Source organism: Rhinoderma darwinii, chromosome 9 (genome assembly GCF_050947455.1).
Source record: "Rhinoderma darwinii isolate aRhiDar2 chromosome 9, aRhiDar2.hap1, whole genome shotgun sequence".
NCBI classification, from domain to species: Eukaryota; Metazoa; Chordata; class Amphibia; order Anura; family Rhinodermatidae; genus Rhinoderma; species Rhinoderma darwinii.
The window spans coordinates 84,654,849-84,679,873 of NC_134695.1; the positions used below are offsets into that span (position 1 = coordinate 84,654,849).

At 43.8% G+C, this 25,025-nt stretch overlaps 1 protein-coding gene across 1 annotated transcript in view; it reads left to right on the top strand.

Moving 5' to 3' along the window:
- Window positions 1-2,286: 2,286 nt before the first annotated feature.
- LOC142660222 (neural-cadherin-like) overlaps window positions 2,287-25,025 on the top strand; it is a 92,427-nt gene continuing 69,688 nt past the window's right edge. Inside the window, exons 1-2 of the mRNA XM_075836805.1 lie at window positions 2,287-2,302; window positions 2,907-4,028. Of these exons, the coding sequence (XP_075692920.1) occupies window positions 2,287-2,302; window positions 2,907-4,028 (1,138 nt within the window). The remainder of the gene's footprint in view (window positions 2,303-2,906; window positions 4,029-25,025) is intronic.

Genomic DNA, 25,025 nt, shown 5'->3' on the forward strand with positions numbered 1-25,025 from the left:
GAGAAAAACTGGACCGAAAATAGAGCTTCACGTTAAAATCATCAATTACTGTAGATGTACTAAATAATAGGAACAACTGGTGAATGGGGAACATTTTTTAGATCACTTCAGTTTGTAAAATTATTTTATTATGAATTAATGGTCCTTATATTACAAAAAGATTCTATAAAAATTACACTTGGGGTGACAGAACAATGGCACGCTGACACGGGGGGTGACAGAACAATGGCACGCTGACACATGGGGTGACAGAACAATGGCACGCTGACACATGGGGTGACAGAACAATGGCACGCTGACACGGGGGGTGACAGAACAATGGCACGCTGACACGGGGGGTGACAGAACAATGGCACGCTGACACGGGGGGTGACAGAACAATGGCACGCTGACACGGGGGGTGACAGAACAATGGCACGCTGACACGGGGGGTGACAGAACAATGGCACGCTGACACGGGGGGTGACAGAACAATGGCACGCTGACACGGGGGGTGACAGAACAATGGCACGCTGACACGGGGGGTGACAGAACAATGGCACGCTGACACGGGGGGTGACAGAACAATGGCACGCTGACACAGGGGGTGACAGAACAATGGCACGCTGACACGGGGGGTGACAGAACAATGGCACGCTGACACGGGGGGTGACAGAACAATGGCACGCTGACACGGGGGGTGACAGAACAATGGCACGCTGACACGGGGGGTGACAGAACAATGGCACGCTGACACGGGGGGTGACAGAACAATGGCACGCTGACACGGGGGGTGACAGAACAATGGCACGCTGACACGGGGGGTGACAGAACAATGGCACGCTGACACGGGGGGTGACAGAACAATAGCACGCTGACACGGGGGGTGACAGAATAGCACGCTGACACGGGGGGTGACAGAACAATGGCACGCTGACACGGGGGGTGACAGAACAATAGCACGCTGACACGGGGGGTGACAGAACAATAGCACACTGACACGGGGGGTGACAGAACAATAGCACGCTGACACGGGGGGTGACAGAACAATGGCACGCTGACACGGGGGGTGACAGAACAATGGCACGCTGACACATGGGGTGACAGAACAATGGCACGCTGACACGGTGGGTGACAGAACAATGGCACGCTGACACATGGGGTGACAGAACAATGGCACGCTGACACGGGGGGTGACAGAACAATGGCACGCTGACACGGGGGGTGACAGAACAATAGCACGCTGACACGGGGGGTGACAGAACAATTATATGCTGACACAAGGGGGACAGAACAATGGCACGCTGACACATAAGGGGGACAGAATGGCACGCTGACACATAAGGGGGACAGAATGGCACGCTGACACATAAGGGGGACAGAACAATGGCACGCTGACACATAAGGGCGACAGAACAATGGCACGCTGACACATAAGGGGGACAGAACAATTATACGCTGACACATAAGGGGGACAGAACAATGGCACGCTGACACATAAGGGAGACAGAATGGCACGCTGACACATAAGGGGGACAGAACAATGGCCCGCTGACACATAAGGGGGACAGAACAATGGCCCGCTGACACATAAGGGGGACAGAACAATGGCCCGCTGACACATAAGGGGGACAGAACAATGGCCCGCTGACACATAAGGGGGACAGAACAATGGCACGCTGACACATAAAGGGGGACAGAACAATGGCACGCTGACACATAAGGGGGACAGAACAATGGCACGCTGACACATAAGGGAGACAGAATGGCACGCTGACACATAAGGGGGACAGAACAATGGCCCGCTGACACATAAGGGGGACAGAACAATGGCCCGCTGACACATAAGGGGGACAGAACAATGGCCCGCTGACACATAAGGGGGACAGAACAATGGCCCGCTGACACATAAGGGGGACAGAACAATGGCACGCTGACACAAAGGGGGACAGAACAATGGCACGCTGACACATAAGGGGGACAGAACAATGGCACGCTGACACATAAGGACAGAACAATGGCACGCTGACACATAAGGACAGAACAATGGCACGCTGACACATAAGGACAGAACAATTATACGCAGACACATAAGGACAGAACAATTATACGCTGACACATAAGGGGGAGAGAACAATGGCACACTGACACATAAGGGGGAGAGAACAATGGCACGCTGACACAGAGGGACAGAACAATGGCACGCTGACACATAAGGGGGACATAATAATGGCACGCTGACACATAAGGGGGACAGAATAATGGCACGCTGACACATAAACGCGATGATCATGATACAATGGTATGATGACTCATACGGAGGGTAAAAAAAAATGACACGCTGACGCATAAGGGTGACAAAACAATGGCCAAACTACACGTGGGGTGACCGGAAAATGTCTCAATGACACTGGGGGGGGGGGGGGGGCTGTACAATGGATGCACTGACACTTGGGATACAGACAATGACACTTGGGGTGTTAGAACAATGACATGCTGACACTTTGGGGGACAGAATAATTAATGATACTGACACTTGGGGGGGTAAGGGGGGAGTCCTTGAATAACTAACACACTAAGAATGGAGGAGCCAGCACAGTGAAGAATAATATGAACAGGATGGATAATATGAAGGCTATACTGTAGATATATAGTACTATATTATATCTGCACCTGACATCTAATGTCCACATTTACTTTACAAAGACTCAGTAGACCGACACCTCACATGTAACCCGTCCATTGCGCTGCTGCTTGTCTACACATCAGATTTGTTGGGGAAATGCAGTGAAACCGTCTGTAATCTGGAAACTCACAGATGTTTTCAATGAGGACGATGGTATCACCCTCCACCCAGAGGTGGGACTGAAAACTGCAAGCACTTGTGCGAATCCTCTACATTCTGCATCAATCTGCCTTCTTCTCAGAGTCGTCTCTCCACGATCTCCTGGTAGATGACCCTCCTCAGATGACTGAAGCACTCACTTTCCTCACTGCTGGGATGATGGGCACTGCCAGCTTGCTGTGGGGCATCTTCAAAGCTTCACTTGTGGTTTTGGTAACATTTGAAATTGCCTGGAGTGATGGAGCAAAGCACAAGAGACCAGTTTTCTCAGGATCTGTCCAGGAGAACAGACCAATAGGGGCAAAAGTCAACGGTATAAACATCCACTTAAACCGAATAAGCCCTGAGCCCTGGTGCTCCAAGGTGGCAGGGAGAAAGTGGCATCTTCAGCTAATTGGGGAGAAGGACTCGCACTTTGAGGTCTACTTCCACCACAGGTATGCTCAGATGTCCCTCAAAACTGCACAGATCCTGGACAGGGAAGAGAAGTCCAAGTACATCTTAAAATTGGGGCTATGCTGCAAACTTTGTCTGTCTCCAGAACACACAGTAACAGAACTGGCATTGGTCACTGTATATGTTTTGGACATGAATGACAATGAACCCAAGTTCTGCTCCAACAATCAATCAAGGATCAACCTGGATGAGACCACTGGGCTGAAGTCTGTGGTGTACAGTGCCAGGGCTGAGGATCCAGATCAGGGCACCAATGCAGACCTGGTTTATTTTGCTGACCCTGCAAGCTCTTATTTCTTTGTCATTCCCAAAACTGGACAGGTGGTCCTGGTGGAGTCCATCCTAAACCTCAAGAAGACCATCAATCTGACTCTATTCGCCAAGGATCATGGGCAGCCACCTCTGGTCAGTGCACCCTTACAAGTGGAGATCTGTCCAAGGGTCAAAAAGTTTTCTGCAGCTGAGAAAGAAGAGTATGCTCTGGGGCTGTACAGGCAAAAGAGGTCATCTGAGCTACCGGAGTCCTTCACTGCTATATCCATCCCTGAGGATACTTCTGTTGGCTCGGTCATCATTACCTTGGTGTCCAGAGATTTCCAGGACCCTTGGTATGAACTGGTGTCTCCTTCTGCAGAAGAGACTCCTATTGAAGTGAATGGGGAGGATGGGGAAGTGTCTGTGATCAGGACCCTGGACAGGGAACAAGCTGACAACTATGAGTGTCTGATCAAAGTGCTGGACAGAGCTGGTAAGAAACCAATGTGTGTGTGTGTGTGTGTGTGTGTGTGTGTGTGTATGTATGTATGTATGTATGTATGTATGTATGTGTGTGTGTGTGTATGTGTGTATGTGTGTGTGTGTATATATATTATATATATTCTGCTTGTTATATGTATTATTGATTATGGGGACAATGACCAACAGATCTCAATACTGCAATATGCACACTAAGTATATATTCAATACAATGCCTATCGATTTAAAGGAACAGGCTTCTTTTAATTATTATGGAATGGATTTATTTATTCAGTTTATTTTAAGGTGATTCCTGTTTTATATACCACATGTACTAGATAGTTACTGCATCCACTACCCTTGTCAGTAAATACGGATGCTATTACTTTCCCCACAAGGGTCATCACCCAGCTTTCCCAGACTCCTGAATAACAAATATGCCTATGAATTCACTGATGTTACTGCACAAAAAAAAACAATTTCTGATTCTAGACATTAGAAAAAGTAACTTACAACCCCTGTGCCAACTATAATGGCAGCCATGATGATTTTGACCCAGCTTTCTTGGAAACAGATAAATTAGAAATGGATGAATAGAAGAGTGAATGACCAAGTTGCATTCCAGCTGTCAACTTCACAGGAAAGGTGATAAATGTTAGATTAATGGGGGTCCAAGCACTGGGACCCCCTAATCACTAGAACGCTAGTCTCTTTCCACCAGGATGCCTGTGGTGGGGTAGAGCGATATAACACACTCTCTACAACTCGGAGATATGGAAAGCGCTCTCCCCTTTCACTCTTTTAATGCTCTATTCAGCCATTTCTACGTTATCTGCTTCTGGGAAAGCTGGGTGAAAACCAACATGGCTGTCATTATGGCATGCACAAGGGTTGTAAACCAGTTTTTCTAGAATCTTGAAGTGCATTAACATCAATGCATAAAGTTGGAATATGCCTTTAAGACAAAGGGAAGACTCATGGGCTTTAAGGGGAAACGTCCAATAAATATATTTAATTATACTCAAGCCTAAGCAAGTTATTCCTGATATACTACGTGCTATTCAGGGGAAGCTATGAATGGTCATCCATTCTTCTGACAAGGCTGGCATCTGTAAGGGTTTGCTGAGACTTGTGGTACCACAGCAGTTAAACCAGGTCTAACTACATCTACAGGCATTAATGTAAATATTAGGCTCCGTTCACATTGCAATTGAGTCCTTCAGTGGAAATACATATCGGGAATACATTTCCTGACGTATACCTCCGGTGGAAGGCTCTGGCGTATGCCATTGTATAGGGATACAGTGGCATTAATCGCCTATAGGCGAGCTGTATATATATATATATATTTTATTGCTATATGTGTATGCGTGGAATAGCGTAATCGAATATGCTATTCGATACCGCAAAGAAAAGTGCCCAGCGAATGCCTTTTTGCAATACGCCAGATCAATGGGGCCTTATGGATATGTTCACGTATACGCCTGGAGCTTTCCCGAAGCATACGCAGAACATGGTGGTAAAACGTATTGTGAACATATCGGGAATCATTGAAATTATCTGGTAGAGATCGCTATACCAAGTTCTTGCTTACTCCTTTGTTGCTGTTGACTGTACAATATTTAGTCATTGTCAATTTTATTCAGCAACTAACAGGTTAACTCTGAGAAGGATCCCCGCAGCAGCCACATTTGTATACAAGACGAGAAGTCATTGTGTTTTCCTAATCCCACGTAACATTCATGTTTTGCTCATTACTTGGCATTACGGTTTAATCCGCGTTATTCGCAGAGACCACCTAGCTGATTGAAATGATGCGGAACTTCCCCCAGGACATTAAAAAAAAAGCAAATCTACCTGAATCGCGTCCTCCATAATGCGCCGACGTCATTCTCCCACTATGTTTTATCATTTAATTTTTATTTATGTAGCTCCACATCCAAGCACTTAAAGATTAAGCATCACATACCCAGGGACAATGCTACAATCCTGACTTCAGGCACAGCCGCAATGGCGCAGGATGGCGGTTGGACGTTCCGACCACTCAAAGACTTTACCGTGAACCTGAACGTTGAGATTGTCGGAGTTTGTAGGTTTATGTCTATACAGAGCAGAGGGAGGGGGATGGTAATCTCAAATTTATGGGTGGCTTTATTGTGACTCCATTAAAGGGGTTGTCAAGTTTTGGACAACCCCCACATCTATATTTTGGAGGTAATAGAGAAGGATCTCTGTCCAGTAAACCCGCCATATCCAGCTATTATATATAAGGCCATTGATTTCAATGGGTGCCACGTAATACCTAAAGGGTATGTACACCTGTGAAAAAGTGTTGTTTTTTTAAAAATATAAATGTGTATCCGTGTGATTGGTGCAACTTTGTGATTACATTTTATTAAAAATTATTTTTACTTTTTGAGATACAGCTGCTTTGTATCCTGTATACGGAGCAGCTGTATCGTGCACGGAGACCTGAATCCGTCAGGTCAGTGGGACTGATGGATTCAGTGTGAGCGGGTGCTTTCGTGGATCCACCTGTAATCGATCACATCTAAGTAATGAACTTATATGTGATCGATAACAGCTCGATCCTGCGCGTCAGAGACACACAGGACCCACTGAAACCGTCAGTCCGCTGACCTGACGGATTCAGGTCTCCGCGCACGATACAGCTGCTCTGTATACAGGATACAAAGCAGCTGTATCTCCAAAAGTAAAAATAATTTTTAATAAAATGTAATTACAAAGTTGCACCAAACACACTGATACACGTTCTTATGGGGGAAAAAAACCTAAAAAACAACAACTCGTTTTCAAAGGTGTACATAGCCTTTAAAGGGGTATTCAGACCTCCACCTGTTAGCTACTGCTTTCCCATGCAATAACAATGGATACCGCTGTTGGGACTTCTTTTAGGGTATGTTCACACGAGGGCGTCCGTAACGGCTGAAATAACGGGGATGTTTCAGCCTGAAAACATCCCCGTAATTTCAGCCGTAACGGCATGTGCAGGCGCTTGAACGCCGCGTCCATTACGGACGTAATTGGCGCTGCTATTCATTGGAGTCAATGAATAACGGCTCCAATTACGGCCAAAGAAGTGACAGGTCACTTCTTTGACGCGGGCGTCTATTTACGCGCCGTCATTTGACAGCGGCGCGTAAATTACACCTCGTGTGAACAGACAAACGTCTGCCCATTGCTTTCAATGGGCAGATGTTTGTCAGCGCTATTGAGGCGCTATTTTCGGACGTAATTCGGGGCAAAAACGCCCGATTTACGTCCGTAATTAGTGCGTGTGAACATACCCTAAACGTTTTTTTTATGGGTTGGAGAAGCCCTTTTCAGATTGTGGGTCACAATGAGACAAGCTGACTGCAGGAGTACTGCTGCAGGGAAAATAAAGCATTACAGGTCACCTATTGAAAATACGGAGAGCCCATTGTCCTCAATAGACGCCTGGGGTCTTTAAGTAGCAGCCAGGTGGACACAGATCTTTGCTTTAGCAATTAGAGGGGGGTCCCTAAGCATTAGGACTGCATTCTGTTAACCCCTATTAGGAAATATTGAGCTATCTAAAGAAGACAACTACTTTATCATCGCTGATCTCACTTCTACACACGTGTTTGGTTCTGCCAAATGTTCTTGATATTCCAATGGGGGAGGGGATGATCAGCATTCAGATAACACTGACACCGCTTCTCTGGCATCTGTTTAACCAACAAGTTGGCTACCACCTACAACCACTATGTGTAGGATATTGTTAAAGAGGTTTTCCCATAATAAGCTCAATTAGATATGCCACATATAGTGAGGCCGGACTGCTGGGATCCCACCGATGCGTCAGATCAGTATTTGGGATTGCAAAACATTCAACTGATTAGGGATGTTTCACTGTTTCAGCAAAGTGCTAGCTTTGGAGTAGTGTTTCATAAAATAGAGACAGATATATTATGGCAAATCTAATAGATTTAGTTTATTATGGGAAAAATCCCTTTAAAGCTTAAAAGGTTATCTACAGTTTACTTTTAAACATAATCTACATAAAATGTTAAGTAATTTTGTAAATAAGTAACATTACTTATCCTGTACTGATCCTGAGTTACATCCTGTATTATACTCCAGAGCTGCACTCACTATTCTGCTGGTGGAGTCACTATGTACATACATTACATTACTTATCCTGTACTGATCCTGAGTTACATCCTGTATTATACCCCAGAGCTGCACTCACTATTCTGCTGGTGGAGTCACTGTGTACATACATTACATTACATATCCTGTACTGATCCTGAGTTATATCCTGTATTATACTCCAGAGCTGCACTCACTATTCTACTGGTGGAGTCACTGTGTACATACATTACATTACTTATCCTGTACTGATCCTATTCTTTTTGCCATGATTAAGAGCAACATGCTTGCTCGAAACGCGTAGGCCAAGGTCATCCAGCCCGCTCAATATATATACCTTGAGACTGCGTCTCCATGCAATTTTTAACCATTTTCTGCAATAAAATTGGGAATAGTTTTCCTTTTTAATCAAACACAGCGCTGGATTTTTTCCTTCTTTTTCCTATGTACATTACATTACTTATCCTGTACTGATCCTGAGTTACATCCTATATTATACTCCAGAGCTGCACTCACTATTCTGCTGGTGGAGTCACTGTGTACATACATTACATATCCTGTACTATACTCCAGAGATGTATACATAATTCTGTGGGTTTCAGAGCTGAAATCTCCCAGCGTCACCTGGTGATTCAGTGCCTCCACAGAAGTAGCGTCTCTGCACCATGCACTATAAAGTCATCATACGTAGGGAAAACTAACTGTACCTGGAAGGTGGGATTGTCAACAGGCTTGATGACTGATTCCCCTAGCAACCAGCACAATTGTGAATGGATTATAGTAATAGGCTGTGGGTCAGATAAGTAATGCAATGTAGTTACAAAGTGACTTCATTATCTATAAAGAATATATTTATATGTTAAGTTTGAAATATTGTTCACATGGTATAAATGCAATTTAATTACAAAACTTTCTGAACAAAAAAAAAAATGAAAACATCGTGAATCATTGAAAATATTTTCATATCTCATTCCGTTGATATGATTTTTTGTGGATCGATGAAAATGACTGCGCTCAGAGCTCCGGCTTCCTTGATTTAATGTGAACATTTACAGTTTGTTTGACCTTCAGACTAATAATAAAGCAGATTTGCCACATTGTAATAAATGCATCGTCCCTTCACATGAGATTTCCAATACACGGGCATTGTATTTATAATATAGGAGGTGCAGGGGGCGATGTCTAGATTCTATGCCGCTGGGGAGTAAAAGGGGGTGGGGCTATTCGAAAGGGTGGGACTTACTGATGGGACGGCGGTGCCACATTTATGGTTGCAAAATACCATATTCATTAAATCCATTCTAATTTGGGTTATATCTGACAAGTACAGCCCCCCACCTCTTCAGACTCCCCCACTATAACATCCATATGCCCTTCACGAGACAACCCCTTTAAGGACTCTTGTTGGACCGTAATATGGTGCCCACAGTCTGCCATGGCCCATACTGTGCCTCCAATCTTATACAGAGGCACCCAGAGGTTATGTTCCAACCCATGCCATATTATGGAGGTATTCTAACCGGCAGCATTGCTTCTAGAGCAGAATATAGTGCCAAACTGAGACATCATATGGCAGCACACAGAGTCAAAGGGGTTATGCCACCACAACAACTTAAAACCTATCCATAGGATAGGTGATAAGTGTTTGGTCGCTGGAGGTCCCACCGCTAGGACCACCAACTCTCAAGAGAACGCGGACTATGAGTCACCTGAATGAACGGAAGCGGTCACATATGAGCGCTGCCACTAGCTTTATTCCTTATGGGATTGCCGGAGATAGCCGAGTACAGCCCTCGGCTATCTCTGGCAGTACCATAGAGAATGAATGAAGCGGCAGTGCGCATTGGAGGCCGCCATTCCTTTTATTCACTGGACTCGGGACCCCCATTCTCTTGATCTGTTGGGGCCCCCAGTGATCAAAACACATCACCTATCCTGTGGCTAGGTGATAAGTTGTCATGGTGGGATAAACCCCTTTAAGATGGGCCCCAAAGGACGCCGCATGCTGCTGTACAGGGTCTATGCACATGGGAATGTTATGTACAGGGACCTTTAAACACCATTTTACAGTTTATATATATATATATATATATATATATATATATATATATATAGATGTTATTTACATTAAATGTTGAGTAACTTTGTAAATGCATTAACATTGCTTTTATGTCACACGGACGCGGAGTTCCAGCATATGTATTATGTCAGGACGACATTCACGGCTCTTCTGGTTGTCATTGGAAACAATCAACAAGCCTGTTGCTTAACAGCTCAGCTGAACTAATGCAGGGGGAAACTTCATATTTCCTACATCAGATGACTGTACAGTGTCTGGTGTAAAGATGACACTTTCTAAATATAAATCACCAGAGCAAGCTCTCAACCAGCAGAGAATGCTGGGAGATTTCAGCTCTGAAGTCTGCAGAACTGTGAAGGCAGCTCTGGATTATTATACAGGCTGTAACTAATGTAATGTACAAAGTTATTCAACTATTTATATAGATTATACCTATATGTAAGGCTGCGTTCACATCTGCGTCAGGTCCCCGTTCCGACGTTCCGTCTGAGATTTCCGTCGGAACGGAGCCCCGACTGACACAAATGGAAACCATAGTTTTCCGTTTCCATCACCATTGATTTCAATGGCGACCGATCCGGTGCAAATCGTTTCCGTTTGTCTCCCTTGTGCAAGGGTTCCGTCGTTTTTGACGGAATCGATAGCGTAGTCGACTACGCTATCGATTCCGTCAAAGCGACGGAACCCTTGCACAACAGAGACAAACGGAAACCATCGGCACCGGATCCGTCACCATTGAAATCAATGGTTATGGAAACGGAAACCTTTTGTTTCCATTTGTGTCAGACAGGGCCTCGTTCCGACGGAAAGCTCTGACGGAACGTGACCATGGCGAAGATGTGAACGAAGCCTAAGCCGTAAGAATGTTTTGTAAAAGGTAAATACATATTTAAATAAAAGTTTGACGAGCAAAGATACATTTGAAGTCATGTAGCAGATCGATCCAAACTGATGCAACGGAAAAGGGGAGTAGTTGGCTATGGCAACCAAACAGATTCCAGCTCATGTTTTAATGGCCCTTTTGAAAATGAAAGAGACAATCTGATTGGATGCTCTGGGCAATAGTTTCCCTTTTTTGTTTCCTAGTTTTAAGACATTTCCCCCAGTGACACGGTCACAGCAGCTGACAAGTCACATGTCTGACAGCAAGGTAGAGCTGAACTGCTGTCTGTTTCCAAGGGCAACCAATGAAAATAGTTCCGACTATGAATAGACAGAGATAACAATGCGAAAAATTGTTACATCGAGACGAAAACAGTAAAACAAAGTAGTTGTACATTTCCTCAACTACTTATGCAGATTTAAGAAAAATTACACTTTAAAATACCAAATTAAAAATGAATAATTGCTGCATTGTGAAGTGACCCCATACAACGTATCGCACTAGTAAGTTGTGATTTTTGGCCATGCTTTGCACAGGTGAAACTACGTTAAAACTATGTATAATAGCAGTGCGGACAAAAAACGTAGAGCAAATCTGCACTTATTCACCATTTTGCTCGGAATGACAGAATTGATGACCATTAAAACCTTACGTGCCAACATTTGAGAGGAGACGTCAGGAAAATGAAGCAGCGCACAACGCAACATTTTTAGGGTAAGGCCACACGGAGCGGCCCTGAAACGGTCGCGACGCTGACAACAACCGCGCCGGCACCATGTTCGGCATGGCTGTCAAATACCCTGTTAATGGCCACGCGTTATTGCAGGTAGGACGGCCTTTTACCTGCAAAATCGTGTGGCCATAAAGGGTGTATTAGTTGTTAGCTGCACGATTTTCCAGATAAAGTGACGTTTTACCCGCATTAACTCGCGGCCATTAACAGGGTGTTTGGCAGCCGCGCCGAACATGGTGCTGGCGCGGTTGTTGGCCGTGTTGCGACCGTGTCAGGGCCGCTCCGCGTGACCTTACACTGACACTCTGCCCATTTATGTAGGATATGCCCCAAGCTTTGGCATACAAGTTACAAATAGTGCGTTCGCGCCCCTTCATAACAACCTCAAATTAATACAGTCCCCCTAAACAAATACAGACCCCCAGACCAGACCGCCTTAATAGATACAGACCCAATGAATACAGACAAGACCTCCTAAAATAAATACAGACCCCAGACCGGACCACCTTAATAAATACAGACCCAATGATTACAGAGACAAGACCCCCTAAAATAAATACATCTGCAGTGACAGAAACTCATTAGAGTCACTAGGCCTAATTTATTAAAACTGTCATTGTTACCCATAGCAACCAATCAGAGTGCAGCTTTCACTGCTCTGGAAAAACTAAACTGAGCTTTGATTGGTTGCTATGGGCAACAGAGACAGTTTTACTGTTAAACAGTTTTGATAAATGAGGCTCAAGGGGTTCCATTACGCTCCATTAGTTTCAGTTATGCGACGAATCCGGCGCTTTGGTATTCTCCAATAACGGAACAGAACCTGGGACGCAGATAACAAAAATATTGCTGTATAACAGCAAATAATCATCATTCATAAACATCATTTGCGCTGAAAGTTTAAAGAGCTTACCAGAAAAATACTGGAGATAAGACGGTCATTGTAGGGAAGATTTTTTCCTGCGCACAGCACACTTCCTGTATCTTCTAGCCTCAACTTGAAATGGCTGACAACACGAACAATACTTAGCAGCTTGAAATGGCCGACAACACAATTTAATACAACACAATGTAAAGTCTCTTGTGTTCTGACAAGCTATGGGAACTTCTACCGCATAAATATTTGAAACATTAAGAGGAGCAGTTGCCCATGGCAACCAATTAGACGATCTAATTTTCTGATCTGGACTGACAGAATAAAAGCTGTTATGTGATTGGTTGTCTTGTATAAGCACTATGAAGCTTTTGCCTATATCAACCAATCAGATCGATTCTCTTAATTTCTGAGCTGGACTGAGAGAATGAAAGTTGTTACGTGATTAGTTGTCTTGTGTAAACACTACAGCTGAAAAAGAGTGAAGCAGTTGCTCATAGCAACCAATCAAATCACGTCTCTCATTTTTCTAAACTGCATAGGAAGATGAAAACTGGATTTCGATTGGTTTCTATTGGCAACCAGGCCTCTATTTGCTCTTGTTTTTATACATGAGGCCATTTTAGGTGTAGCGACCATTATTATTATTATTTAGGTAGTGGGGGGGGGGGGGTATTAGGGCCTGTCCTATGACACGAGGCTGTCATTTTACTATACGTGTAATATTGGGGTGTTTATGACTAACCTGATGCTGCTCACGCTGGGAGTTTGCACTCTGAATGTTTACTTGTGTAGTGCACTTGCTGCATGAGGTCAGGGCTACCGTCTAAGTAATTAGTGGCAGCCATTTTGGGGATGGGGAGGGTCATGCTAACACCTGCCTGTAGCAGGTGCCGCTAATAACCTTCATGTTCAGCTCCCTCAATAACACTGAGGCTCCATTGTCAGTCTCCAGAAATACCGGTAAGCGCGGTGACCATAGACTGGTTTGGGTGCTGGTGGATTGTTTATTCGTATGCCGCTGCATTTTTAGGGCTCATCCACACGTAACGGAATTGCTGCAAATTTTTGCGCCTGGAATTGCAGATGGTAAGAACGCAGCAGAATACCGTAGCAGCAAAGTGCGTGACACTTAACAAATCTCATCCACACGCTGCGTAAAAGTTCTGAGCTGAAATTGACCTGTGGTGCGTATTTTTCGGACCACAGCACGTCAATAACTGCTGCGGAAACTGGACAGAATTGCAATTTACGTGCCACTTACTGCAGTAAAAACCGCAGGAAATGGTGCATTTTTGCTGCAGCGGAAAGCCTTTGACTTTCAATGGAATTGGCGCAGATGTTTTCTGCAGCAATTTCGTTGCGTGTGGACAAGCCCTAAGTGAAATAAGTCTCAAGGTGACCACCGCGTGTTAATAAACTCATACGGTTATTTTCACACGGAGCAGTTGATTTGTGGTGGTAGAACGTCTTTTGGTTGGAACCAACGTGCGTTTTTTTTTTTTTATTGCGGTAATTTAGTGGTTATTTTGCAGTTCTCATGCGCTTTTGATTTGATGTTCTTCCCTTTCAATATGCAGGTTGTTAGCGGGGTGTCCCACGGTTTCGCATCAGAAATTCCAAAATGCGCTATAACCAGTGGTGCGGCATAGTCCATGAAAATGATAGGAGGAAAACCGCCGTTGCCAATGCAAGTTGAACACGTTGCGTCTTCCACCTCAGTAGGTGGTTTTGTATTGCCACGTTAGAAAACAAAATAATAAGTAAACCTTCTTCTACGTGAGACATCAATCGCAGCCGGCTTCAAAACCGCAAAGAAAAAAATGCACCTCAACTGCACCGTGTGAATGCACCAGTACTGTCGCATGTCCTGTCCACCCTGGTTTTGTATGAATTTGCCACAAATTTTCACTGACCTGAGCTTACACGTGTGCGTTCTGTGTACGGACACCCTAAGGGTATGTTCACACGGCAACGCCAATTACGTCTGAAATTACGGAGTTGTTCAGGTGAAAACAGCTCCTGAATGTCAGACGTAATTGCTCGTACTCGCGTTTTTCGTGGCATCCATTATGGACGTAATTGGAGCTGTTTTTCAATGGAGTCAATGAAAAACTGCTCCAATTACGTCCCAAGAAGTGTCCTGCACTTATTTTGACGAGCCGTCTTTTTTTACGCGCCATCTTTTGACAGCGACGCGTAAAATGACAGGACATCGGCACAGTACATCGTAAAACCCATTGAAAGTAATGGGCAGATGTTTGTCGGCGTAATGGAGCCGTTTTTTCAGACGAAATTTGGGGCGTAAAACGTCCGAATTACGTCTGAAACTTGGTAGTGTGAACATACCCTTAGGGTCAATGCACGCGATGCGTATTACGTCCGGTTTTGCCCAGCGTATTTGCGTGCGGCAAATTCGCAGCGTAATACAGTACCGGCAAAGTAAATGAGATTTCAAGAAATCTCATCTGCACGGTGCAGATTTTTTTCAGCGCGTAAATTGACCTGCAGTGCGTGTTTTAAAATCCGCAGCATGTCCATTTATCTTGCGTTTCCGCTTTCAAATTGTATCTGACTAGTCTTAAAGAAAAACGCACCAAAATACGCAGCATAAAACCGCACCTATTTCCGCATCAAAATGTAAATACCGCACCTAAAAGAACATAAAAAAACGCACGTGCGGTTTTAGCTGCGGAATTGCGTGCGTACACCTGCGGACTTTCCGCATCAAATTACGCAACGTGTGCATGTAGCCTAAATGTCCATTCAGACCTTGAGGCGCAAATAAGACTTTTTACTGTACCCTCAACGGAAAACGCAGCAAAGCGCGTGCGGTCTTTTTATGCGATTTAACCCCACACCTAAATTGCAATCCCTGAATGGACCCTTAGGGCTTGTTAATACTTTGTGGCAGCAGCAAAATCGCACTAAATGCAATAAAATTGCAAGGTGTGAATAGACTCCGGTCAGGCAGTACTTGTATCGTGATAATCAGTCCTGCGTAATACCCGCGTTGTGATCTGTGGATCAATACGGAAACACTTGACTTGGTGAACTGCTTTCACTCTACTTTCCTAGAGTCCTGAACAGCAAATCGGACTGGTTAATCATTATTATGCGCCGCTCTCCTATATTGCCACATAACTAGGCTTTGCCATTCAGGAATCTAAGGCCCTGTTCACTTAGCGTTTTTTTATTGCAGTGGAAAACGCAGCAAAAAACTGTCCGAAATCGCTTCCCATTGATTTCAATCGGAGGCATTTTTCACGCAAGCGGTAAAAACCGCTCGCGGGAAGAAGAGACGAACTCTATCTTTGGGCGTTTCCATCTCTGAACTCCCATTGACATCAAGGGGAGGCAGAGAAAGCGTTTTTCGCTGTGCTTTTTGCCCGCAGCGCTTAATGGCCGTGGCCAAAAAAACGCGGCAAACAGCGTGCAGGCAGGTCAAAATCTGTAATTTTGAAGCAGATTTCCACCTGCAAAAAACACAGTGTGAACAGGGCCTAATAGGAAACCAACAGCCATGTAGGTCATCCAGCTTTCCCAGAAACAGATCTCGCTAAGAAAATCCGGATTTCTTTTTAGTGCAGACTTCTCGTTCAATACAGAGATTCTCAATATCTCTCCCTGTACTCGCCCCACATTCAGCCGGAACCCGCCCTGACTATGAATAGGACGCATCGGTGATAGATTGACTGCTGAATCGGGATAAACGTGTAATTACTTCCTCGGTGTACGCCGGGATCTCACAATTACAGCTGGTTTGTGTCTCTTTATCAATATCTGTTGTTGTGAATTATGGGGAGAGTCACAATCATATTCTGCAGCAAGTTTTAATAGAAAAATCCTTATGGCGTTCCCTGGAGACCACTCAGAACATTATCATTTGCAAATTATTGTTTGCAACTTTGTTACTCTTTGGTAGGAAAATTAACAAATCATAGGGGGCTCCCCCCTAATTCTCTATTATGGTACATTGATTTGAAATGTCTGATCGGTGGGGGCCTGACTGCCGGATCCCACTAATGCCGATAAGGGTCAAGCCCCATGCACACGACCGTAAAAAATATTCGTAATTGCGGACCGCAATAAGGTCCTTAATTACGAACCCGCCCGGTTCTATTGGCCGCGGACACATTTCCGTACTGCTACGGATAGGTATTCCTTGCCGTAGAACTGTGCCAGAAATTCTGGAGCATGTCCTATTTTTCGATCGTGTGCATTCACGGTCGTGTGCATAGGCCCATAGAAATGAATGGGGCCGCAATTCACCCGCAGGTTTGCGGGTGAATTGTGGCCACAAAAATACGTTCATGTGCATGGGGCCTAAGTATTCTCCCATTCCTGTATATGTGTACTCGTCATTCGCCTTTGAACATGTATGATACAGAAACAGCCAAGTTAGTGCGTTGAGCTGTTTTCCGATCTCCAATAAATTATAATAGAGAGTAATTATAGGAGACCTGGATGGGCATGTCCATTCTAAGGAGGTCCCAGCAGTTAGACCACACCCACTAATGCGACATTTAGGGTTTATTTACAGTTTAGGCTTCGTTCACATCTGCGTCAGGGTCCCGTTCTGTCGTAGCTTCCCGTCAGAACGGGAGCCTGACTGAAACAAACGGAAATCATAGGTTTCCGTTTGCATCATCATTGATTTAGATGGTGACAGATCCGGTGCCAATGGTTTTCGTTTGTCTCCGTTGTGCAAGGATTCCGCCGTTTTGACGGAAATGAATAGCGCAGTCGACTACGGTATTGATTCCGTCAAAATGACGGAACCCTTAAATAACGGAGACAAACCATTGGCACCGGATCCGTCACCATTAAAATCAATGGTGATGGAAACGGAAACCTTCCGTTTGTTTCAGTCAGGGTTCCGTTCTGACTGGAAGCTCCGACGGAACGTCAGAATAGAGCCCTGATGGATTTGTGAACGAAGCCTTAGTAGTTTTTTATGCATTTTTTTTTGCTGCGAGAAAGCAACAAAAAAACACAACTCATGTAAATATACCTTTTATGGCATGTGAAATTGTAAATTGTAGGAGAGCTCCTGTACAGGGGAATTCCATCTTATACGTTTATGGCATATACACAGGTCAAACTCTCCTCCAAGACCCTCCTCTATCAGGAAATGGGCCCCATAAGGCCTTATTCACACGAACGTGTAATACGTCCGTGTGATGGCTGGTAAAACAACGGACTTAAGCAATTCAATGGGGCCATTCAGACGTGGTGTCTTTCACGCATCATGTCTCCGTTGCGTGAAGCTCACTGCATGTCCTATTCTTGTGCGTATCACACACCCATTGAAGTCAATGGGTGTGTGAAAATCACGGACTGCACACGGACGCACATCCGTGTGATGTCCGTGATTCACGCACAAGTTCATAGAAATGAAGAGGGAAAAATATAATTTAAAAAAAAATTTGCACATAAAGACATCAACAACTGATGCCACACGGAACAAACACGGATGCCACACGGAACCGCAATGCATGACAAACGTGTCCATTTTTTACAAACGGACACGTTTGTCTGTATAAGGAATTGACTGAATAAGAAATTGACCTGCAGAGTTTTTTTAATCTGCAACATGTAAATTGTATTTGCAATCACTACTTTTCTGTTGCGGGTTTTCCCCATTGAATTCAATGGGGGAGGTAAAACCCGTAACAAATAACAGATGTGATTTTTGCGGCAAAAAAACTGGGATTCCGCAGCAAAAATCGCCCAAAAAAATAAATCATATCCTTACCTAGAATTCTGTGCTGCTTCGTCCAGGCCGGCCTCCTGGGATGACATTTCATCCCATGTGACCGCTGTAGCCCATCACAGGCTACGGCAGTCACATGATATGAAATGTCATCCCAGGAAGCCGGTCTGCAGGACGTCAGGGGGTAAGCATGCACTTTTTTTTTTCCTTTTCTGTTTTCCGCAGCGGACATTCCGGACGATAAACTGCACCACAATTTGGTGCGTTTTTTTCGGCTGGAATTCCTCGCGGCCGCCAGGGCGGATACACTGTGTACTTTTACGCAGCGTCTCTGCCCTGTGTGAATGTAGCCTTACAGGTAAAGGTCCTACAGTTGAAACTTGCACCTATCACACTTATGCCATAACCTGCGGAAATACAAGAAATGTGTAAGGGTATGTTCATACGGAGTATTTTCCGGCTCATTTACTCCTCGAAATACACCTGAAAATTGATTTCAATGGGGAATACGGCGTTCTGTTCCGACGTATTTTCCAAAAACGACACGTAAAGAAGTGCAAGTAACTTCTTAGGACGTTTTTGGAGCCGTTTTTCATTGACTCTATAGAAAAACAGCTCCAAAAACGTCGGTAAAAAACGCTTCAAACCGCGAGCAGCTTAAAAAAACTCAAACTCAGGAGCTGTTTTCCCGTGTGTGCACATACCCTAAAATGGGAATACCCCTATAAAGCTCTGTTCACATTACATTCCTGTACAGCTCCTGATTTTCAGATGTTTTTTATTAAAATTAGCGTTTTTGCGGCCGTTTTTGCAGCGGTTTCTCTATAGAGTCAATGAAAAACTGCTCAAGAAGTGACATTCAGTTCTTTTTCACGGGCGTTTTTTTACGCAGCCGTTTATCAAAATGGGCGCATAAAGAAATGCCCCGTTGGAACAGAGCGCCGTTTTTCCAATTGAAATCACAGGGTAGATGTTTGGAGTCATTCTGCTTCCCATTTTTCAACTGTTTACATCCTGAAAAATGGCCGAAAATAAGCCGTGTGAACATACCCATAGGCCATACCTCTAAAAGGTTCTATACAGGCATAGTACAATATTCCTGTTTCTTTGGGGCAGACACTTGCCAGGAGAGTGCCATGTTAATATACATGTTACGTCTCGATACTATTTATTTTTTTTTTTTGAAGGTACTAAGTAGCAGAGCCTGTTTCACAGTGGTACAGTATGGACCCTTAGATTTCTTTAGGCACCGTATTTGGAGCCACACATATGGCCGTGTGCATGAGGCCTAATCCGGCTACTTTAATTAGGACCTATGTCATACATCTTTACAAAATATAAACGTCTCTAATTAGTTGTAATAACCCATTTTGCATCGTTCCGTCGGTATAAAATAACTTTTATGGTACCCTGATCTTGTTTTTTTGTTCTTTGTTCCTGATAGCTACAACCTGTAGTCTCTGGTAGTACATGCGCATTGACTGAAAAAAACACTCGCCATCTTTACTAGGTGACGCAGGATGCTATGGGTGCCGGAGAGTAAAATCGAGGTTTAGGACACGAGACTCCCTGCTTCTAACCAATGATGAAGCAAAGAATCTTGTGAAAGCGCAAGCAGACAGATTTGTGCGGTGGGGTATGATGGGATATGTAGGTGAGGAGGTCACGTGGTAACAGAGGCGCCACCGCCGCCATGTTAGATCAGTAAGAAAAAGCATCGCTGCTGGAACAGTTTGGGTACACTACCGTTCAAAAGTTTGGGGTCACCCAGACAATTTTGTGTTTTCCATGAAAATTGACACTTATATTTATCAAATGAGTTGCAAAATGACTAGAAAATATAGTCAAGACATTGACAAGGTTAGAAATAATGATTTTTATTTGAAATAATAATTTTCTCCTTCAAACCTTGCTTTTGTCTTGGAATGCTTCATTTGCAGCAATTCCAGCATTGCAGACCTTTGGCATTCTAGCTGTTAATTTGCTGAGGTAATCGGGAGAAATTTCCCCCCATGCTTCCAGAAGCCCCTCCCACAAGTTGGACTGGCTTGATGGGCACTTCTTGCGTACCATACGGTCAAGCTGCTCCCACAACAGCTCTATGGGGTTGAGATCTGGTGACTGCGCTGGCCACTCCATTACAGATAGAATACCAGCTGCCGGCTTCTTCCCTAAATAGTTCCTGCATCATTTGGAGGTGCTTTGGGTCATTGTCCTGTTGTAGGATGAAATTGGCTCCAATCAAGCGCTGTCCACAGGGTATGGCATGGCGTTGCAAAATGGAGTGATAGCCTTCCTTATTCAAAATCCCTTTTACCTTGTACAAATCTCCCAATTTACCGGCACCAAAGCAACCCCAGACCATCACATGACCTCCACCATGCTTGACAGATGGCGTCAGGCACTCTTCCAGCATCTTTTCAGTTGTTCTGCGTCTCACAAATGTTCTTCTGTGTGATCCAAACACCTCAAACTTCGATTCGTCTGTCCATAACACTTTTTTCCAATCTTCCTCTGTCCAATATCTGTGTGCTTTTGCCCATATTAATCTTTTCCTTTTATTAGCCAGTCTCAGATATGGCTTTTTCTTTGCCACTCTGCCCTGAAGGCCAGCATCCCGGATTCGCCTCTTCACTGTGGACGTTGAAACTGACGGTTTGCGGGTACTATTTAATGAAGCTGCCAGTTGAGGACCTGTGAGACGTCTGTTTCTCAAACTAGAGACTGTAATGTACTTGTCTTGTTGCTCAGTTGTGCAGCGGGGCCTCCCACTTCTCTTTCTACTCTGGTTAGAGCCTGTTTATGCTGTCCTCTGAAGGGAGTAGTACACGCCGTTGTAGGAAATCTTCAGTTTCTTGGCAATTTCTCGCATGGAATAGCCTTAATTTCTAAGAACAAGAATAGACTGTCGGGTTTCACATGAAAGCTCTCTTTTTCTAGCCATTTGGAGAGTTTAATCGAACCCACAAATGTAACGCTCCAGATTCTCAACTAGCTCAAAGGAAGGTCAGTTTTATAGCTCCTCTAAACAGCAAAACTGTTTACAGCGGTGCTAACATAATTGCACAAGGGTTTTCAAGTGTTTGCTAACTGTGTTAAGAAGGCTAATGGATGATTAGAAAACACAATGTACCATTAGAACACTGCAGTGATGGTTGCTGGAAATGAGCCTCTATACACCTATGTAGATATTGCATTAAAAACCAGACGTTTGCAGCTAGAATAGTCATTTAGCACATTAACAATGTATAGAGTGTATTTCTGATTAATTTAATGTTATCTTCATTGAAAAAAACTGCTTTTCTTTCAAAAATAAGGACATTTCTAAGTGACCCTAAACTTTTGAACGGTAGTGTATGTCCTCACAATCTTCACAAAATACGGCTGAAAATACGGAGCTATTTCAAGGGAAAACAGCCCCTGATTTTCAGACGTTTTTTTAAGCAACTAGTGTTTTTTGCGGCGTATTTTACGGCTGTTTTTCTATTGAGTCAATGAAAAAAGGCTCAAGAAGTGACATGCACAGGTAAAAAAAAAGCCCCGGCAGAACAGAACGCCGTATTTCCCATTGAAAGTTTGTAGGCGTTCTGCTCTTGATTTTTCTGCTGTTTTTCAGGATGTTTATGGCCCGAAAAACGGCTGAAAATATCCCGTGTGAACATAGCCTTTTGAGAGGAAAATTAGGTAAGGTGGAATATCAGCACAGCCACACGTATTAGATTAGAGAGTATATAGGAGAACAATAAATTATTTTAGGTTTTTGAGTAACCGGAATACCCCTTTAAATATTTACCTCATACTTTATAAAATAATACATATGTTTGTATCCCGAATTGCAGGACATGTAAGCCCCCCTCCTCTGCCCAGGAACACCCACACAACAACTTGGGAATTTGCAATTTAAAACATAAAACGAGTTCCGGAAAGGAACGGACTGTTGTCTGCTATGCAAATGAATGGCCCAAACACACTGGGTAGAGATTTGGAAAAACTGATACAAGGAACCAAAGATCTAATTGCTTTGTATTATGTACCTGTTTATAAATGTAGGCAAACAGATACAATAAGGGCCCAAAGTGTTCCATACGGGCCTTATAACAGATCAATATTGCACAGATCTGTACTATGGTTGTGTGAAATTGTCCTCTGAGCTCATACAATGTACTAAACTTTTAGGGTAAACGTCCCAAAAAACAGCTGAAAATACGTAGGCTGAACGCCTCCAAACATCTGCCCACTGATTTCAATGGGAAAAACAGCGTTCCGTACCCACCGGGCGTTTTATTTACGTGCCGTTTTTAAAAATGGCGCGTAACAAAAACCGCCCCGTAAAAAAGAAGTGCATGTCACTTCTTGAGCCGTTTTTCATTGACTCAATAGAAAAACAGCCTAAAAAAACGGCCAAGTTGCTTAAAAAACGGCTGAAAATCAGGGGCTGTTTTCCATTAAAACGGCTCCGTAATAGTGAGTGCAGCTCTGGAGTATAATACAGGATATAACTCAGGATCAGTACAGGATAAGTAATGTAATGTATGTACACAGTGACTCCACCAGCAGAATAGTGAGTGCAGCTCTGGAGTATAATACAGGATGTAACTCAGGATCAGTACAGGATAAGTAATGTAATGTATGTACACAGTGACTCCACCAGCAGAATAGTGAGTGCAGCTCTGGAGTATAATACAGGATGTAACGCAGGATCAGTACAGGATAAGTAATGTAAAGTATGTACACAGTGACTCCACCAGCAGAATAGTGAGTGCAGCTCTGGAGTATAATACAGGATGTAACTCAGGATCAGTACAGGATAAGTAATGTAATGTATGTACACAGTGACTCCACCAGCAGAATAGCGAGTGCAGCTCTGGAGTATAATACAGGATGTAATTCAGGATCAGTACAGGATAAGTAATGTAATGTATGTACACAGTGACTCCACCAGCAGAATAGCGAGTGCAGCTCTGGAGTATAATACAGGATGTAACTCAGGATCAGTACAGGATAAGTAATGTAATGTATCTACACAGTGACTCCACCAGCAGAATAGTGAGTGCAGCTCTGGAGTATAATACAGGATATAACTCAGGATCAGTACAGGATAAGTAATGTAATGTATGTACACCGTGACTCCACCAGCAGAATAGCGAGTGCAGCTCTGGAGTATAATACATGATGTAACTCAGGATCAGTACAGGATAAGTAATGTATGTACATAGTGAGTGCAGCTCTGGAGTATAGTACAGGCTGTAACTCCAGATCAGTATATGATAAATAATACAGAATATGTTTGTGTAAAGTATCTATGTTCAAAGGTGAATAAATGCTTTACAGTGAAAGTTACCATTTGTAGATCCACACGCGGCTAAGTTTTTTTGCAAAAATTTCTGCAACTTAACGTTTGACGGCTGAGTTCACGCGTTGCGGATTTTTCACAGATTTTTTATTTTTTTTTAATGATTTTCAGATCCATGTCATATTTGCGACATGAGGACTCCGCCTTAGGGCTTGTCCACACATAACGGATTTGCTGCAGAAAATGTCCTCAGCATTTCCACATCAACTAGCAGACAATCCGCTGCAAAAAAAAGTGCATATTTTTTGGTGCATTTTTTTCATGTGCTGAGTGATGGTGATATTTCTTCTTCCTGTGATGTCATTTCCACCTGCTGTAAGAAATTCTGCAGCGTTTCCGCAGCAAATTACGCAGCACATCTGAAAAATTACGGAAATCAGTCCACTTTGTGCATTAATAGTTGACTTGCTGTGGACTGAATTTTTCCGCAGCTTGTGGACATTTCTTAAATCGCACCCGCTCTGCTTCTACTGTATTCCGCTGCGTATTTTCCGTCCGCAATTCCGCAGCAAATCCTTTACGTGTCGACAAGCCCCTAGGGTACAGACGCGCGTAGCCGCCCCTGTCTGACCAAGGTGCGGCTTTTCTGACATGCGGTTTGATCACAAATCAGAGTACGTTTTTTTTTTGCAGGTCAATGGACCAGCCGCTACCTGTGTCCGTCGGGTTAATTCTAACTTCCGATATATTAAATATGCTGATATCTGGCGGCTCGTCTCTAGCACTGCTGAGATACGCACATTAAACAAACTTCAGGAAGACTGCTTTATACTTCCAGTCGTCAAGTTGCTTGTTAAAATCAAACAGATTTAGAGCATCTTGTGAGGGCCCATGAAAAGCTGTTCACATCTCCTCGCCTTCCTTTCAGCCGAGTAATTTGTGCAGTCATTGTGAAATAGGCTGAAGGAGCCGAGGATGAATCTGTTAATCTACTGGAAGCAGAAGATGACAGGACATATGTGCGAGTGCGTTATTAATGCAAGGCGGCTTCTTGGAGGCTCGGAGTCAGCATTCTATCAACAGCGCCGAGATATTTAAACCAGAAGCCATTACAATTCAGTGTCTATTGCTCTCTATTGTATAGATATAAATGATGTCCTGCTGTCCTCTCTCAAGAATGTTAATTAAATCCTCTGAAATATAAGTAGCTCAATATCTACGAGGTTACGGGGAGGTTAGTTTGTCAACCGGGAATAAAAACAAAATTACCGGATGCCACATAAATATTGTTTTATAA